The 18,177-nt window shown below is 46.5% G+C and overlaps 1 protein-coding gene across 4 annotated transcripts; it reads right to left on the bottom strand.

Annotated features, from left to right (window-relative positions):
* Positions 1–967: 967 nt before the first annotated feature.
* Positions 968–16,378, bottom strand: LOC100406452 (sialic acid-binding Ig-like lectin 16). Of its 4 annotated transcripts, none has more exons than XM_078359550.1 (6): positions 15,135–16,378; positions 6,599–6,701; positions 3,463–3,800; positions 2,504–2,767; positions 1,900–2,034; positions 968–1,750 (listed from the first exon to the last, which is right to left on the bottom strand). In XM_078359550.1, the coding sequence occupies exons 3-5, from the start codon at positions 3,605–3,607 to the stop codon at positions 1,934–1,936; spliced, it is 510 nt and encodes a 169-aa protein (XP_078215676.1). In that variant the 5' UTR covers positions 3,608–3,800; positions 6,599–6,701; positions 15,135–16,378; the 3' UTR covers positions 968–1,750; positions 1,900–1,933. The 4 variants fall into 4 exon arrangements, with proteins under 4 accessions (XP_078215676.1, XP_078215678.1, XP_078215677.1 ...); XM_078359552.1 differs by having other exon boundaries at positions 16,114–16,378; XM_078359551.1 differs by having other exon boundaries at positions 16,117–16,378.
* Between the last annotated feature and the right edge of the window lie 1,799 nt (positions 16,379–18,177).

Here is an 18,177-nt window from a genome sequence, read left to right as displayed (position 1 = left end):
TTTTTCTTTTCTTTTTTTTTTTGAGCAAAGTCTCTCACTCTGTTACCCAGGCTGGACTGAAGCAGCATGATCTTGGCTCACTGCAGCCTCCACTTCCTGGATTCAAGCTATTCTCCTGCCTCAGTCTCCGGAGTAGCTGGCATTACAGGCATGCGCCACCATGCTTGGATAATTTTTTATTTTTAGTATAGATGGGGCTTTACCATGTTGGCCAGGCTGGTCTCAAACTCCTGATCTCAAGTGATCCACCTGCCATGGCCTCCCAAAGTGCTATTATTACAGGTGTGAGTCGCCATGCCTGGCCTTGTATGCACATTTAAAAATAGACTTGAAGCTAATGACTTGACCTCAAGATTTATAAAGCAAAAACTGGCAGAGTTTTAAGAAGAAACAAACAAATCCACAATTATTATGGGAGACTTAAAAATACATATCTCTTATCATTAGAACAGGCAGGCAATGAAGTCAGTACAAATAAAGAAGATTTAAACAGCACGATTAATGAATTTGATTTAAAGGGTATATATGTATATGTATGTGTTTGTGTACACACACAGAGACACACACAGACATATATACTGCATTCAACAGGCATAGAATATACATTCTTTTCAAGTTCACATGGAATATTTATAAAAATTAATCAAAAAATGTGTCACAAAGAAAAGAATTGAAATGATGCATAACGTATTTCTGACCTTATTGGATTTAAGCTAGAAATTTAAAAAGAGAGTAATATGCCTAAGAAACTCATGGGTCAGGAAATCATAATGGAAATTAGAAATATTTTAACCGGCTGGGAGCGGTGGCTCACGCCTGTAATCCCAGCACTTTGGGAGGCCGAGGCGGGTGGATCACGAGGTCAAGAGATCGAGACCATCCTGGTCAACATGGTGAAACCCCATCTCTACTAAACATACAAAAACTTAGCTGGGCATGGTGGTGCACGCCTGTAGTCCCAGCTACTCGGGAGGGTGAGGCAGGAGAATTGCTTGAACCCAGAAGGCGGAGGTTGCGGTGAGCCGAGATCGCGCCATTGCACTCCAGCCTGGGTAACAAGAGTGAAACTCTGTCTCAAAAAAAAAAAAAAAGAAATATTTTAACTAAATAATAATGAAATACTTATATTAAAATTTGTGAGATGCAGCTAAAGTCATGCTTACAGGGAAACTTATAGCCCTAAATACAAATACTGAAAAAGAAGAATAGCTGAAAGTTAACGATGTAAGAATCCATTTTTACAAGGTAGACAAGGCCGGTGGCAGTGGGCCATGCCTGTAATCCCAGCAGCACTTTGGGAGGCTGAGGTGGGTCAACTACGTGAGCTTAGGAGTTTGAGACCTGCCTGGGCAACATGGTGAAATCCCATTTCTACAAAAAATACAAAAATTAACCAGGTGTGGTGGCACACACCTGTAGTCCCAGCTACTGAAGTGGTTGAGGTGGGAGGATCATGTGAGCCCAGGGAGGTTGAGGCTGCACTGAACTGTGAGAGACTGAGACCCTGTCTCAAAAATAAAAAAATAAAATAAAAACTGCAAAGCAAAATTAACTGGAAGGAAGTATGAGGAAGGAAATGGAGAACATAAATAAAGGTAGTAGGCTTTGGGAAAGGCTGCTGATGAATTTCAACTTTGATACTCACTCACCACGAGGACAAGGCAGAAGAAGAGCAGTGCAAATGCAATGACTCCATACACAATACCCTGGATGAATCCTTTCATGAACACACTGGAAACTGATTTCTTATCTGGAATCGGAGGAAAGTGAGATTGACTTTTCTCCAAAGGCCTTAAAGTCTGGGCTAAAACTCTCTACCCCTTCCTCTGGCCCCATGCCCATCCGCATCTGGTCCTTAGTGTTCTTTGCAGCTCAGTCACTAGGCTCCTGGATACTCACCTGGTATCAGGAAGATGCTGGAAGTGTGAATTTTCTATTGGTTCTTCCCCTCACAGCGAAGTCTCATGACTATTTCTGGCTCCCCGATGAGGTGGATGGTGCTGTTGGCCCAGGGGCATGTGTGGAAGAAGTCACCTGGAGGATGATATCCATGCTGTTGACATACACAGGAACACCTCCCACCCACCACTGCACTGAGGGTGTGGGGATCCCGCGGGAGGAACAGCTGCACTGAACTGTCTTCTCCAAGGAACAAGAGGAATTGAACAGCCTGGCAGGTGCTGTGTGGAGAAAGAATCAGGAATCATCAAGATGTCCTGACTTTGCTTCTCTACTTCCTCTAAGACCCAGTCTTCTATTTACTTGCTATTCACAGGGAGCTTCAGAAAGACTTTCTGGCAACCCAGAGTGGGGCTGGGACTCAGAACAGTTCCCTCTCATCCTCTCTCCACATCTGCCTCAGATTCAGGCTCAGCTCCTCCCTCTGGCCTTCCAAAGGTCAGGGGGAAGATGTGACAGCTCCCAAGACTTCTTTCCCTCTGGAGCTCAGGTCTTTCTTAAGCCCACTAATTCTCAGGATCTGCCTGCGCCCACCAGCACTCACAGATCATGTGGAGCTTGACCAAGCTACTTCTGGTCATGTTGGCTAGGGAGAAGTTCAAGTGACATCCAAGGGTGGTGCCATGGTCCTCAGGCTTCAGGGTAAAGTGCAGCACTGAGGAGGAGTTGCTGGTGGTGGCTGAGTTCTTCCAGGAGTGGTAGAGGGCTTTGGTTTCTTTGCAGGTACCTTTGAGGGTACAGTTCAAGGTCACAGGCTTCCCAGCCAGAAGAATCTCTGGGATGCGGAGCTCTGGCTTTTGAGTTAGGTCTGGAGAAAAGAGAAGTAGACCCAAACCTTGGGGAAAAGGGATCCTCATGGACACTTGACTGATGCAGTGTTTCCAGGTTACAGAGTGCTCCCCACCCGTGAGCTCATCTGCCACCCCCTCACCTCTCCAACAGCCTAGTGAAACCTAGAATTGTGACTGAATGGTTTGTTCACAAATAGATTTCCTTTCTCTGTGTGGAAGTGAACACCCCAGTGTCCAGGTGATCAAACAGAAGAGAATTACTCAAGGTGGTAGAGCTTGAACCTGAACTCTGGCCTTCAAAGACTGGGGGTGAGTAGTTTTCTGAGGATCTACATTGTAGAATGAGGATTCTACATTCTGACCCCTTACCTGAGTCGCAGACTAGATGTGCTAGTGGTAGGTCCTACTCTGTCTCCCTTCCTTCAGCCCAATTCTCCTCCTAGACTCTGCCCCTTCCCAGCCCAATCTGTGATCATTTCCTTTCTATTTTGTATTGGTTGAATGACACAGGGCCAGTTGCTTCTCTCTTTGCCATTTCTATTTGGAAAAGTAAAGTTACCTGTTATATTGATCTCACTGCATTATTGTAGAAATCAAATAGCTAAGGTTTTGGTAAAGCCCAGTGCCCATCAAGTAAAAACCACGGATTTGCCAGAACCGCTTTTGGATTTCCCTCTTTCCAAACCATTTATTGCCTGAGATTGAACTTCACCTGACACAAAGAGTTTGGTGTTCTCCCCCAGGAAAGCACTTTTTTGTTCTCCTAGAGCTGCATGGGATAAGTATGTCATGCTGTTCCCTTTGAGTATATTGTGGATGAGTAGGGTACCGTCCTGTTCATCAAGATTCCCAGTCATGTAAATCTGTCCTTGGTGTTATCACCAATGGTAGCATTGGGTTCACTTGTAGCAAGGGAGCTGATATTTTTGTTGAGCCTGTAACCCATGAGCATGGAAGTGCTTGGGAGTTCTTTGGGAAACTGAAATGCACAACACAGCCCCTCTTCTACCGGTATCTTCTTGACTTCCATCAAAACATGAGAAAGTAACCCTGTAAGAAGAGATCCAAGTTGAAAAACAAACCTACCTAGCATTTTCCTGTATTACATCTGTGCATTACAAGAGTCACCTGGCTGGGCATGGTGGCTCACACCTGTCATCCCAACACTTGGGGAGGCTGAGGTGGGCAGATCACGAGGTCAAGAGATCAAGACCATCCTGGCCAACGTGCTAAAACCCAGTCTTGACTAAAAATACAAAAATTAGCTGGCCGTGGTGGCACAGGCCTGTAGTCTCAGCTACTTGGGAGGCTGAGGCAGGAGAATCACCTGAACCCGGGAGGTGGAGTTTGCAGTGAGCCGAGATCGCACCATTGCACTACAGCCTGGCAACAGAGCAAGACCTCAGTCTCACACACACACACACACACACAAAAGGAGTCAGAAAGGCTTGACACTTGTCCAGCTCTTATGAGGTGACCTCTAACCCTTGGAATATCCTGCCTGATAAGAGTGTCTTTGTTTACCTGGGGCCTTGGACCATATCAGTCAATGCTAACACTGTGATTTATGGTGGGGGCCCTGGGTCCTGGGGCATCAGCTTGACCTCTGGAGGGGCTGAAGTCTAAGATAAGTCAGTGACCAGACCCACAATAAAAACTTATGTTGGACACCAAGGCTTGGGTGCACTTCCCTTCTTGGCGTGTCTGTGAATATCACCACACGTCGTTGCAGAAAGAAGCAAGCCCTGTTGGTGCAATGCCACTGGGAGAGGTCGGCTGAAAGCTCGTGCCTGCTCTCTCCCGAACTCTGCCCTGTGCACCTCTTCCCTCTACTGATTTCCATCTGTATTCTTGGGCTGTGATCAGCTGCCATCATGAGTAAAACTGCTGCTGAGTTCTGAGCCCCTCTTGTGGATCACGGAACCAGAGGAGTCTTGGGGACCCCTAAAATGCACCACCCCAATCTAGTCTGTTGGATCTCTTTTGGGGGGGACAGAGTATCACTCTGTCACCCAGGCTGGAATGCAGTGGTGCAAACTTGGGACCCCTAAAATGTACCACCCCAATCTAGTCTGTTGGATCTCTTTTGGGGGGGACAGAGTATCACTCTGTCACCCAGGCTGGAATGCAGTGGTGCAAACTTGGGACCCCTAAAATGCACCACCCCAATCTAGTCTGTTGGATCTCTTTTGGGGGGGACAGAGTATCACTCTGTCACCCAGGCTGGAATGCAGTGGTGCAAACTTGGCTCACTGCAACCTCTGCCTCCAAGGTTCAAGCAGTTCTCCTGCCTCAGCTTCCCGAGTAGCTGTGACTACAGTTACGGGCCACCACACTTGGCTAATTTTTTTTGTGTGTGTGTATTTTTAGTAGAGACGGTGTTTCACCATATTAGCCAGGATGTCTTGATCTGCTGATCTTGTGATCTGCCCACCTCAGTCTCCCAACGTGTTGGGATTACAGGCGTGATATGAGGTCAGAATTAGCAGCAGGATACATCCTGGTTTAGGTCAGAGTTAGCAGCAGGATACATCCCACACGTTGGGATCACCGTGCCCGGCCTGGATTTTTATTGCTCTTCTTGTTGGTATTAATTGCATCTTGTGGTTCTGGCCACATTGCATCATTTCTGAATCTGTTTCTCAATCAGAAAAATGGGTACAATAATACCAATGCTACAGTATTGTGAGAATTAAGGACGGTAACTACAGACACACATGGCACTCTAATGATAACTGCAGGTTGTCACTTAAGTCACATTACATGACAGGGGACCCTGTAATAGTGAACAGTTAGTGAATAATTGTGCTCCCTACCCATTAGCTCATTTGCAACCCTCTCCCCTCCCCAGTGGCCTTGTGAAACCTGGGATTGTTATGGTTGAATGGTTTCCACAAATAAATTTCCTTTTGCTGTGTAGAAGGGGAATACCCCATTGTCCGGGTGCACAAACTGAAGAGAATTACTCAAGGTGATAGAGCTTGAACCTGAACTCTGGTCTTCAAAGACTGAAGGTGAGTTTTTTGAGGATCTACATTGTAGAATGAGGATTCTTCCTTTCTTTCCTTTCCTTTCCTTTTTCCTTTCTTTCCTTTCCTTTCCTTTCCTTTCCTTTCCTTTCCTTTCCTTTCCTTTCCTTTCCTTTCCTTTCTTTCCTTTCCTTTCCTTCCTCTCCTCTCCCTCCCCTCCCCTCCCCTCCCTTCCTTTCCTCTCTCTCTCTTTCTTTCTTTTCTTTCCTTCCTTTCTTTCTTTCTTTCTCCTTCCTTCCTTCCTTCCTTTCTTTCTTTCTTTCTATCTTTCTTTCTCCTTCCTTCCTTCCTTCCTTCCTTCCTTCCTTCCTTCCCTCCCTCCCTCCCTCCCTCTTTCTTTCTTTCTTTCTTTCTTTCTTTCTTTCTTTCTTTCTTTCTTTCTTTCTTTCTTTCTTTCTTTCTTTCCTTTCTTTCTTTCTTTCTTCTCAGAGTCTTGCTGTCACCCAGGCTGGAGTGCAGTGGCACGATCTCAGCTCACTGCAATATCTCCTCCCAGGTTCAAGTGATTCTTCCAATTCAGCCTCCCCAGTAGCTGGGATTACAGGTGCCCACCACCACAGCTGGCTAATTTTTCTATTTTTAGTAGAGACAGGGTATCACCATGTTGGCCAGGCTGGTCTCCAACTCCTGATCTCAGGTGATCTGCCCATCTTGGCCTCCCAAAGTGCTGGGATTACAGGTGTGAGCCACTGTGCTCAGCCAAGTACCTAACTTTTTAATGTCTTCACCTCTTCATCTTACCTCAGCCCTGTCCTCCTTCCACCCCCACCCACCCTTACCTCCCCCAGACACCCCCACGCTGCCTCTCCTTCCACTTACCCAACCATAGCAGTGGCAATGCCATCAGCCCCAACGAGATCTCAGGGGCAAGAGAGGACCAGGATGTATCCTGCTGCTAACTCTGACCTCATATCGGTCTTTCCTGGAGGGCAGGATTTGGAATGGATGAGGAGAGGGACAGCAGTAAGAGGCACGGGGTGAGGCTGGAAAGAAGTCCACTGCTTGCTACGGGCTCTTATCTCTTCAATCCACACTTAAGGTCTGTTAATTTTGTGAATTAGGGGCCTGATGGGACCAGATGCTGAGAAGCTTCAAGAATAGAGGTTGGGCTGGGCATAGTTGCTCATGCCTGTAATCCCAGCACTTTGAGAGGCTGAGGTGGGAGGACTGCTTGAGCCCAGGAGTTTGAGACCAGCCTGGGCAATGTAGGGAGACACTCTCCCTACAAAAAAATAAAAATTAAAAAAAAATTAGTGGGCCGGGCGCAGTGGCTCACGCCTATAATCCCAGCACTTTGGGAGGCTGAGGCGGGTGGATCATGAGGTCAAGAGATCGAGACCATCCTGGTCAACATGGTGAAACCCCGTCTCTACTAAAAATACAAAAATTAGCTGGGCATGCTGGTGTGTGCCTGTAGTCCCAGCTACTCGGGAGGCTGAGGCAGGAGAATTGCTTGAACCCGGAAGGCAGAGGTTGCGGTGAGCCAAGATCTCGCCACTGCACTCCAGTCTGAGTAACAACAGCAAAACTCCATCTCAAAAAAAATTAGCTGGGTGTAATGGTACATGCCTGTAGTTCAAACTACTCAGGAAGCTGAGGTGGGAGGATCTCTTGTGCCTGAAAGGTAGAGGCTGTAGTGAGCTGTGGTCACACCACTGTACTCCAGCCTGGGCAAAGAGTGAGACCTTGCCTCAAAAACAAAAAAACAGGGATTGTTCCCACACTCTTTGTGAAGCCTCAACACCATGTCTGCCTTCCTCTCTGTAGTCTCCATTCCCGCTCCATTTCCTCTTCAAGGAGCCTCAAATGCCAGGCTGAGGAGCTTGGACTCCCTCCCACATCAATGGGGGAAGTCATGGAAATTATGAAACAGTTGTGAACCATGGGAGAATGGGCTTGGGTGTTCTAAGGGTCACTTTGGGTCTGCACTGAGGAGGAAGCAACAGGAGAAAGATGATGAAGTCTGAGCTGGAGCAGTATCTATGGAGGACAAAGAGATGGTGAGATATTTAAGAGAGATATTTGAGAAATAAACAAATTTCAGTGGCTGACAGGATAGACTCCAAAATCCCTTGCCTTGCATTCGAGTTCTCCCTGATTTTGCCCCATATTTCCCTTCCCTCTATAACCCCCATCCCTGCACCCTGTCAGTCTTTACATACCAAAAACAAACAAACCTACAAAAAACAGGTATCTTTTTCTTTCTTTTGAGATGGAGTCTTGCTCTGTTGCCCAGGCACGATCTCGGCTCATTGCAACCTCCGCCTCCTGGTTCTCCCACCTGAGCCTCTCAAGTAGCTGGGACTTTTAGTAGAGATGAGGTTTCACCATGGTGGCCAGGCTGGTCTCAAACTCCTGACCTCAGGTGATCTGCCCACCTTTGCCTCCTTAAGTTTTGGGATTACAGGCGGGAGCCACCATGCCGCCCTGCAGAAATGGGTATACTTTCTACAGAGGCTCCGCACATCCTTCCTCTGCCTGTTTGCTCAGGCCACTCCCCTTGTCGCAGCATCCTTCTGGAACTCTGTCCTCTGCCCACATTCAAACCCTCCCTCTCTCTCCAAGTCAAGGTCAAACGTAACCTCCTCCTGGAAGTTCTCTCCTGGATTTCATAACCAGAAAGAAACCTCTTCTCTGAGACTCTCTTCAGCAGCCCTAGCTATCCATCTCCTCTGGGGCAACGTCTCAGGCAGACCCCGAGAGTTGCCTACCTGATATCCAACCTCTGTTTCCTCCTCATTATTTCAAATTTGTTCAGGTGATCAATTCACCAATTTGAAAAATAGTATCTCTATTTTCCTGCCTCCTTTTCATCTGGGGTGGCCATACGGCAGAGTTCTGGCCAGTGAGCCAAGGAGAAGAAAAATGTTACCAAATCATTATCAGTGAATAAATGCCTACTCAGCATTTCTCCTTTTTTTTTTTTTTTTTGCCATCCCAGCTGAGCTCCAAAGGCCTTTTTCTTTCTTTTCTTTTCTTTTCTTTTTTTTTTTTTTTGCATTTTATAGCTAATAAAATTCCAGGGCTTGGTTTAAAAACATAGTTTTCATAATAAAGTACAAGCATGACTCTCAGAGAGAGTTGAAGGACATGTTCTCTTCCCCTGCAGCAATAAATCAAAAGATACTGTTCTGTGTTATAAAATGGTTCAAGGAATTTGATTTCATGCTGTGCAAGACTGAGACTGTTTATAAGAATATCATTTATGTTTTCCTCTGCAATATACAGTTTCTATGAATATTCATGACTATTGCTGACTTCATTCTAGTCTTTGTTAATATGAATCTGCCCTTCGAAGAACAATGTAAACGAAATAGTCTTATGAGACTCCAAAGATGTCAGAAATGATTCCATGTCTTAGGAAATGATCCCAAACAAAATGGAAATTCTGACGGGCTGTCTTACTTGGTGATTTCCTGCTCTGGTAATAATAACAGGGTAATTGACATCTCTGTTTTTCTAAACTGTATACCAGTCTGTAGGACTGTACTCTTCTCCCTCATGAACAATGCAAAAAAATAAAAACCTGGCCAGGTGCGGTGGCTCATGCCTATAATTCCAGCACTTTGGGAGGCCAAGGTGGGTGGATTGCCTGAGGTCAGTAGTTTGAGACCAGCCTGGTCAACATGGTGAAACCCCAAGTCTACTGAAAATACGAAAAAAAAAAACAAAAACAACAAAAAAAAATGGCTGGGCATGGTGGTGGATGCCTGTAATCCCAGCTACTTGGGAGGCTGACAGGAGAATCACTTGAACCCTGGAGGCGGAGGTTACAGATTGTGCCATTTGCACTCCAGCCTAAACAACAAGAGGGAAACTCCATCTCAAAATAAATAAATAAATAAAATAAAAACCTTTAACTCTGCTGGATTTATTACTGAGCACACATTTTGAGAGACTTCTCTACTTAAAATACCAAACTTAAAGAGACTATCTGCTGGAGAGTTTCTAGAGTTCTGCTTTTCTGACACTGGCACCATCATTTCCTCCTCCTCACCTTCCTCTTCTTCTTTCCTGGACCATGAATGTGATGCTGGAGATGGTGTAGCCGCCTGGCAACTATGAGACAGCCGTGAGGATGAAAGCCAGAGATCTGGGGATGTTGCTGACGACAACATGGGGAGCCTAGTTTTCTGACGGCCCTGTGGAGCTGCTGCAACAACCCCACACAGCCCACTGCCATACCTCTTCTCCATTTGATTGTTGCGCTAGTTGGGAAACTGATGAAATGCCTTACCAGGGACTCTCTCCAAAAGTGAACCTCTAGGCCTGGCGCAGTGACTCATGCCTGTAATCCCAGCACTTTGAGAGGCTGAGTTAGGCAGATTGCTTGAGCCCAGGAGTTTGAGGCCAGCATGGGCAACATGGAGAAACCCCATCTCTACTAAAAATACAAAAACTAGCCAGGTGTGGTGGCCGGTACATGTAGCCCAGCTACTTGGGAGGCTAAGGTAGGAGAATTGCTTGAACCCAGGAGGCAGAGGTTGCACCCAGCCTGGGTGACAGAGCAAGACTCTGTCCCCGCCACAATAAAAGGAAAAATTAGCCTCACGTGGTGGTGCGTGCCTATTGTACCAGATACTATGGAGGCTGAGGCGGGAGGATCACCTGAGCCCAGGATGCTCAGGTTGCCGTACCTGCGATCACACCATGACACTGTACTCCAGCCTGGCTCACAGAGGGAGACCCTGTCTCAACTAACAACAAAAAACGAACAGAATTGAACCTCTTTGGGGGAGGTCCTACATCAAAAAGACTGTTGTATCTTCCGCTGTGCTTTCTTAAAAGGTCTGACAAATATTTGCTGGAAAAAAAAAAAAATGAACAAGCACAGTTTTTTCCTGGTTTGTGAAAAGCATTTTCTACTCTTGGGTATGAGGAAAATAGCTGATCTCTATACCGTGAGTTCCACTTAAGTGAGGGCTTTTGAAATTCCAAATGCTTCAACTTTTGAAATCCAAAAGCCTTTGTTTTCAATCCATTATCCTTGTCATGAATTTCAAAATTACATTTGCAACTTCAAAGTTTTGTCCTTTCTTCTATGCTTTGGCTGTATCTGTGTTTTCTGTGTTTTTGTACACCTTTTTCTAATGCCCTCCCTTTTCCATCCTACTGAACGAACTGGAAAGGGACTGGGGAGTGGCAGAGAGTGCTAGGAAAAGAGACTGACAGGCTAATACAGCAAAATATTACCTCCTCACTTCAGGTGAGATTAATATATTCCTGCATCTGCCTGACATATTAGTGGGATGGATTTGCCCCATGTCTTTCTGAATGTAGAAAGAATAGCCTCTGGGCAAAATTTATCCTGAGAGATACATTTTGGTACTAGGAATTAAACAGTTAAGAAGATCTTAGTCCTAGCAGGGGAGAAACTATATTAACTGTAGCAATGGTATGTTTTTATGTTGGCCTCACCAGGACTAAGTCCATATCAGAAGGCAGAAAGCTGAAACCCACTGGGGCAGGTACTAGTTCTCTTTCTTTTCTTTCTTTTTTTTTTTTTTTGAGACAGAGTCTCACTCTGTTCCCCAGGCTGGAGTGCAGTGGCATGATCTGAGCTCACTGCAACCTCTGCCTCCCAGGTTCAAGTGATCTCCTGCCTCAGCCTTCGGAGTATCTGGGATTACAGGCATGATAGCTCCACCATGTCGAGCTAATTTTTCTATTTTTAGTAGAGATGGGGTTTCACCATGTTTGCCAGGCTGGTCTTGAACTCCTGACCTCAACTGATCCATCCTCCTCGGCCTCCCAAAGTGCTGGGATTACAGGTATGAGCCACCATGCCCGGCCCTATATCAGTTCTCTATTGTTGCATAACAAATACCACAATGTTAATGATTTAAAATAACATGCATTCATTCTCTTGAAGTTTCTGTGGGTCAGGAATCTGGGCATGGCTTACTGTTATGTTTCTGGGCCTCTGACAAGGCTGCAATCAAGGTATCAGCCAGAGTTAAGGTCTCATCTGAAGGCACAACTGGGTAGGGGTCTGCTTCCAAGTTCACTTACATGGTTGTTCGTATAATTGTTCCTTTAGGGCTGTTGGACTGAGTTCCTCACTGGCCATTGGTGGAAGCTGCTCTCAGTTTCCTGCTATGTGAACTTCCCTAATATGGCAACTTGCTTCATCGAAGGCAATAAGGCAGAGTCAGCTAGCACAATGGAAATCACAATCTTACGTAGCCGAATCACAGAAGTAACATCTCATCATCTTTGTCCTAGTCTGTTTGTTAGAAATGAGTTACTGGGCCAGCCTGAATTCAAGAGGAAGGCATTACATAAGTGTGTGAATATCAAGAAGGAGTCATTGGGGGCCATTTTAGTCTTTCTGCCACGAAGCATAAGCAGCTTTGTTATGAGATTCTTCTTTCTTTTGAGATAAAGTTTTGCTCTGTCACCCAGGCTGGCGTGCAGTGGCACGATCTTAGCTCACTGCAACCTCTGCCTCCCAGGTTCAACCAATTCTCCTGCCTCAGCCTCCGAATAGCTGAGATTACAGGCATGTGCCACCAAGCCCAGCTATGTTTTTAAAAATTTTTAGTAGAGACAGGTTTTCACAATGTTGGTCAGGCTGGTCTCGAACTCCTGACCTCAAATGATCCACCCGCCTTGGCCTCCCAAAATACTGGGATTATAGGCATGAGCCACTGTGCCCAGCCTGTTATAAGATTCTTCTAACAGAATTTAATACAAAGAGAAAGGTGCCTTTAACCCTCAATTGGCAAGAATTCTGCAAAGCTTTAGGACTCTTGGTGGATGTATCCTACAAAGCAAAGAAGCAGAAGTGGTACCAGCTGTTCCTTCTGTGCCCTCCAGGAGGTCTAAGAGAGACTAGTATACACCTAAAATGGGACAGGAGAAGAGAGCTACACCCTTTAATAGCGCCTGGTGTACCCACAGAACAATAGGAGTGCTAGTCTGACCTATAGAAAGGCCAGAGGCTCACAGCATGAAGTTTCCATGCTTGCAGGCACCAGATGAAGGGGGCCTCGTTGTGAAGACATAGAAGACTCCTTGGGGACACCTAGAAAACTTTTAGAGGAAGCCGACAAAGAGACCATGCAGGGGGCTCTGCAGCTGAGGAAGGACAGTGGACTTTCCATTACTCCATTGCTCCAGTGATAATTCCACCACTGCCCTTCACGTTTCCATATCCACACGGCATCCTTTTACATTATAAATCAGTCATCTCAGTCCCTGCTCATTACCGTCTGTTGGCTTCACTTTACTGTCAAAATAAACTCCAAAATTTGACAAATTATTAGCAGACTGCTAGAAATACTACCTAAGCCTACTTCACCTCTGTTTCTCTTTCTCTCCCTGGTTAGCTTTTGCGGCTTCACAGTATGCAGGAAAGTTACTCTGTACTTATTCTGACCAGAATGTGAGTTCCTTGAGAAATTTAGTCACGACCAGGCACGGTGGCTCAAGCCTGTAGTCCCAGCACTTTGGGAGGCCGAGGCGGGTGGATCACAAGGTCAACAGATCGAGACCATCCTGGTCAACATGGTGAAACCCCGTCTCTACTAAAAATACAAAAAATTAGCTGGGCATGGTGGCGCGTGCCTGTAACCCCAGCTACTCAGGAGGCTGAGGCAGGAGAATTGTCTGAACCCAGGAGGCGGAGGTTGCGGTGAGCCGAGATCGCGCCATTGCACTCCAGCCTGGGTAACAAGAGCGAAACTCCGTCTCAAAAAAGAAAAAAAAGAAATTTAGTCACGTCCAAATATCTTTTGTGTGTCATGTTGGAATCGCCTTTGTGTACCACTCCTGGGTGGCCTTTGTGTGACATAATGGAGTCACCTTTCAAAGTCAAACCTGAGTCACTTTTGAGTCTCTAGCTCCCAGCACACAAACTGGAACACAACTGGTGCATGATAAAGCTTTGTCAAATAAAAGATTTGGAACCAAGAAATTTGGGGTTTTGGCTAGGTGCGGTGGCTCGTGCCTGTAATCCCAGCACTTTGGGAGGTCAAGGTGGGCAGATCACTTGAGGCCAGGAGTTTGAGACCAGCTTAGCCAACATGGCAAAATCCCTTCTCTACTTAAAATGCAAAAACTAGCATGGTGTGGTGGCATGCACCTATAATTCCAACTACTCGGGAGGCTAAGGTATGAGAATCACTTGAACCCAGGAAGCAGAAGCTGTAGTAAGCAGAGATCGCGCCACTGCACTCCAGCCTGGGTGACAGTGAGACTCTGTCTCCAAAAACAAACAAACAAAAACCACAAAATTTGGGTTCTAGCAGTGACTCTGCCGATATCTTTAAAAAAAAATTAAATACTGAACAATAATGTTGGCCCATGTGCTGTGTTTGAGATTTATCATTCTCAAATCTCACAACAATAATGTTGGCCCATGTGCTGTGTTTGAGATTTATCATTCTCAAATCTCACAACAACATTGTGATGTAGTTATCAATGCATCACTTCACAGATAAGGAAACTGAGGCCCAGAACAGGATAGAAACTGGTCAGGTTCACAGAGCCAAGAAATTGACATACTGAAGTCATAACTTAAGTCCCTGGATTCCGAACCTAGTATCGTTTCCGGTATTCCAGGCTACCTTAAGAACTGCTGTGTTGACCGGGCATGGTGGCTCATGCCTGTAATCCCAGCACTTTGGGAGGCCGAGGTGGGTGCATCACCTGAGGTCAGGAGTTCGAGACCAGCCTGGCCAACATGGTGAAACCCCGTCTCTACCAAAAATACAAAAATTAGCTCAGTGTGTGGTGGGGAATGCCTGTAATCCCAGCTACTTGGGAGTCTGAGGAAGGAGAATTTCTTGAACCTGGGAGGCAGAGGCTGCAGTGAGCCGAGATTATGCCACTGCACTCCAGCCTGGGTGACAGAGCAAGACTCTGTCTCCAAAAAAAATTTAAAAACTGCTGTGTCATCATGATTCAAGCCTCTTCTCCTCGCTGAGTCCTATGCTTCATGTATAAAACATAGGAATAAATCAACCTGTCCTGTCCACCTCACAGGGTTCGAGAGAGACAGTGGGAAAAGCATGCTGTTATGCACAGTGTGAGTTACAATTGTCTTCCCTCTGACTTGTGTGGTAGGCACAATTCTAAAGATGTCCCCTATTCCAAGATTCCAGTGCCCTTGTTATTCAATTAAACATTAATCTAAATGCTTCAGTGAAGGGACTTTGCTGTTAAGAGTGAAAGTGACTAATCAGCTGATCTTAAATTGAGGAGATCATCCTGGACTATCTGAGTAACTGTAATGTAGTCACCTAAATCTTTCAAAGCAGGAAAGTCAGAGAGATTCAGGAGAAAGAAAGGGAACAGATGAGCCAGAAGCAGAGGTCAGAGAGATGTGAAGCATTAGAAGGATTTGACTCACCATTGTTTGTTTTGAAGACGAAGGAAGGAAGCCCATGAGGGCAGTTCCTAGAAGCTGACAATGACCCCAATGCTGGGGTCATTTTCCCAGCAGATAAGCTAGCAAGGGAAAGCATGGAACTGATTCCGAATGTGATTGGAAATGGGTTCATCCAGAGAGACTAGAGGAAGCAATATACTCTTGACTCATCTCTCTTCTCAGTGATGTTTTGATTCAAGAACCAGCCCTCTGCTTTTCCATTCTGATTTCTGCCTCTTAAAAAACTCCTCCTCACATCAAGATGCTACTCAGGCTTCCAGATAACAAATCCTACCTCTCCATCAGAACCCACTTGTGCTTTTTTTTTTTTTTTTTTAACTGTCAAAATCCCTCCTCCTCCTTTAATTTACAACCTCAAATCAAAGGTTGGAAAGAGCCCTGGGCTGGTTCCAGCTGGGGCTTTGCCAGTAACTCGCTGGATAGCTCTGGGCAAGTTCTGTCCCCTTTCTGCTTCCCCCTCCTTTTCCTCCTCGGCAAAATGGGAGGGTTATTGTAGAATATGTAAGGGTCCTTCAGACTCAAAAACTCTGATTTCTCACATATGTAATCTCAGCACTTTGGGAGGCTGAGGTGGGAGGACCGTTTTGAGCCCAGAAGTTTGGGACCAGCCTGGGCAACATAAGGACACCCTGTCTCTATAAAACAATTAAAAAAATTAGCCTGGCATGGTGGGCACAGCTACTCTGGAGGCCGAGTTGGGAGGATCTCTTGAGCCTGGGAGGTCGAGGCTGCAGTGAGCTGAGACTGTGCCACTGCACTCCAGCCTGGGTGACAGAGAAGACACTGTCTCAAAATAAATAGATGAATAAAATAATAAAATAAAATTCTGATCTCTTCCCAGTCTCATTTACTTCTCTAGGTCCTGGTGTGTGCATGAGTTATCTTCACAGGTGACCTCTTTTCCCTCCCCCTAAATTATCATTTCTTTTTCCATATTTACCACCTAGTCTCAGGTTCCAAAGAGCTCCAGCCTGATCCTTCCTCGGCACTGTCTCCTTGAAAACCGAATGTCCTCCTGAATTTTTGATCAAGCGAGTCTGGTTGACTTCCTATTACTGTCTTCAGTGACTCCAGATGCTCCCGACAGTGTACACAAACACAGGGAAATGACTGAGGCAGAGTAAGGCTAACCGATTCGCTGACCTGGGAGCCCCCGGAGGCCTCGCCAACCTCCTTGCACGGGGATACCCACCCCGTGAAGCCCCGCCCCGCGAGCACACGCGGGTCTGTCCAGAGCCAATCAGGGCCTGACCCTTCCCGCGGGCGCTGCTGAGATGCGCAGCCTCATAGGAGAGAACCAGAGCTCGTCAGGAGCAACCGTCGCTACCGCGTCCCCCAGGCATTGGGGGCATGTGGTTCCAGACCCCCACCGGTGCTCTAGACTCCAGGCCAATGAGTTGCTAAGGGACATTCCTCTCACAACCTAGTACGTGCGGGAAGTCAAGCCATGGACAAAATGCCCGGTGCTGGACCCCCAGGGGTGGTAAGAAGGCACCCTGTGTGCTCCTTGTTTCCTGTCCTGCACCCGAGGCCCCTGTCACTTACAAAACGAGACACAGCCGGGCGCGGTGGCTCACGCCTGTAATCCCAGCACTTTGGGAGGCGGAGGCGGGTGGATCACGAGGTCAAGAGATCGAGACCATCCTGGTCAATATGGTTAAACCCCCTCTCTACTAAAAAAAAAAAAATACAAAAAGTTAGCTGGGCATGGTGGCGCATGCCTGTAATCCCAGCTACTCAGGAGGCTGAGGCAGGAGAATTGCCTGAACCCAGGAGGCGGAGGTTGCGGTGAGCCGAGATCGCGCTATTGCACTCCAGCCTGGGTAACAAGAGCGAAACTCCGTCTCAAAAAAAAAAAAAAAAAAAGAAAGAAAGAAAGAAAACGAGACACGCGATGAAGCCCAGGCTCTCTGTTCCCATTCCCAAACTCGCCTCTGACCTATCCCCAGCCCAGCCCGGTTCTCTCTCCTGTTCCTTTTCTAGATTTCATTCTTTTTTTCCTAACACTGGCACTCTCCCTCTCCCCAGCCTGTCTGCCTCTCCCTCCCAAATAGAGGATGCATCTTTAGTAGAAGCAAACGCCAGACCTGTTATATAGAGGCTTCTGCCTCTGCCGCACAGAGGTTTTGAGTTGAGGGTCGAAGCCTCTGTATAACAGGTTTGGCGTTTGCTTCTCATACAGCTGCACTGAGGCATAAAAAGAAATAACCCTTCACGAGTGAGGACAAAACCTAAACTTCTCACTAGAGCCCTTGCGGCCCTGCAAGTTCTGGTCCTTCAGGAGCTCACGCCTCAGTCAGCTCCGGTCACAGCAGCCTGCTCTGGGTTCCTGAACTCACCAAACGTCTGTCGTGTCAGAGCCATGGATCTGCTGCTCCCTCTGTCTAGCCAGCTCCTATAAATCCGGTAGGTCTCAAGGAAGGGTCACTTTTTCTGAGAGGCCTTCTCTGACTCTGTAATCCAACCTAGGTTCCTCTCCTATACTTTCTCACAGTGTTCTATCCTTTTCTCTAGCACTTATCAACATTTTAAACTGTAAATTTGCATTTCTTCATTATCTATCTATGTAGATCATGACTCCAAGGAGGGAGGGCCAGTGTGTTCCTTCTTTCCCTCATCATCTGGCACCTCTGATATTTCTGTGAAATGTGAACTGCCTATAAAGAGGTGCTTATGCATGTGGGGACTAACATAAATGTCCACGCTGAGTATAAGATGACCATCTAGCTATTTACTCACAAATACTGCCCCAGGGGAGAGAGGACCCTCTTTCCACCTGCTGAAAACTACTAGCATCTGGCTAGAAGGGAGGTTGTCATCCATTCTGAGAGGAACAACACAGCTGTGGTCCATTCTAATGCCAGAATCCCTTTTCCATTCCTTGCATGCCCACCTTTCAATCTGGCCAAGAAATATTGCGATAACCTCATATCAGCTTTACCTCCAGCCTTACCCCTCTTAAATATATCACATACGGGGTCAGGGTAGGAGAATGATGTTTCTG

Source organism: Callithrix jacchus, chromosome 22 (genome assembly GCF_049354715.1).
Source record: "Callithrix jacchus isolate 240 chromosome 22, calJac240_pri, whole genome shotgun sequence".
Classification (NCBI taxonomy): Eukaryota; Metazoa; Chordata; class Mammalia; order Primates; family Cebidae; genus Callithrix; species Callithrix jacchus.
The sequence above is the reverse complement of the archived record's forward strand: the minus strand, read 5'-3'. Positions and strand labels throughout refer to the sequence as shown.

Coding starts and splice junctions, on each gene's coding strand:
- LOC100406452 (XM_078359550.1), bottom strand. CDS start 3,607: ATGACTGGGAATCTTGATGAACAGGACGGTACCCTACTCATCCACAAT. Junction 2,768..3,462: donor CACCAAACTCTTTGTGTCAG/GTGAAGTTCAAT, acceptor TCTTTTCTCCAG/ACCTAACTCAAAAGCCAGAG. Junction 2,035..2,503: donor GGTCAAGCTCCACATGATCT/GTGAGTGCTGGT, acceptor ATCATCCTCCAG/GTGACTTCTTCCACACATGC.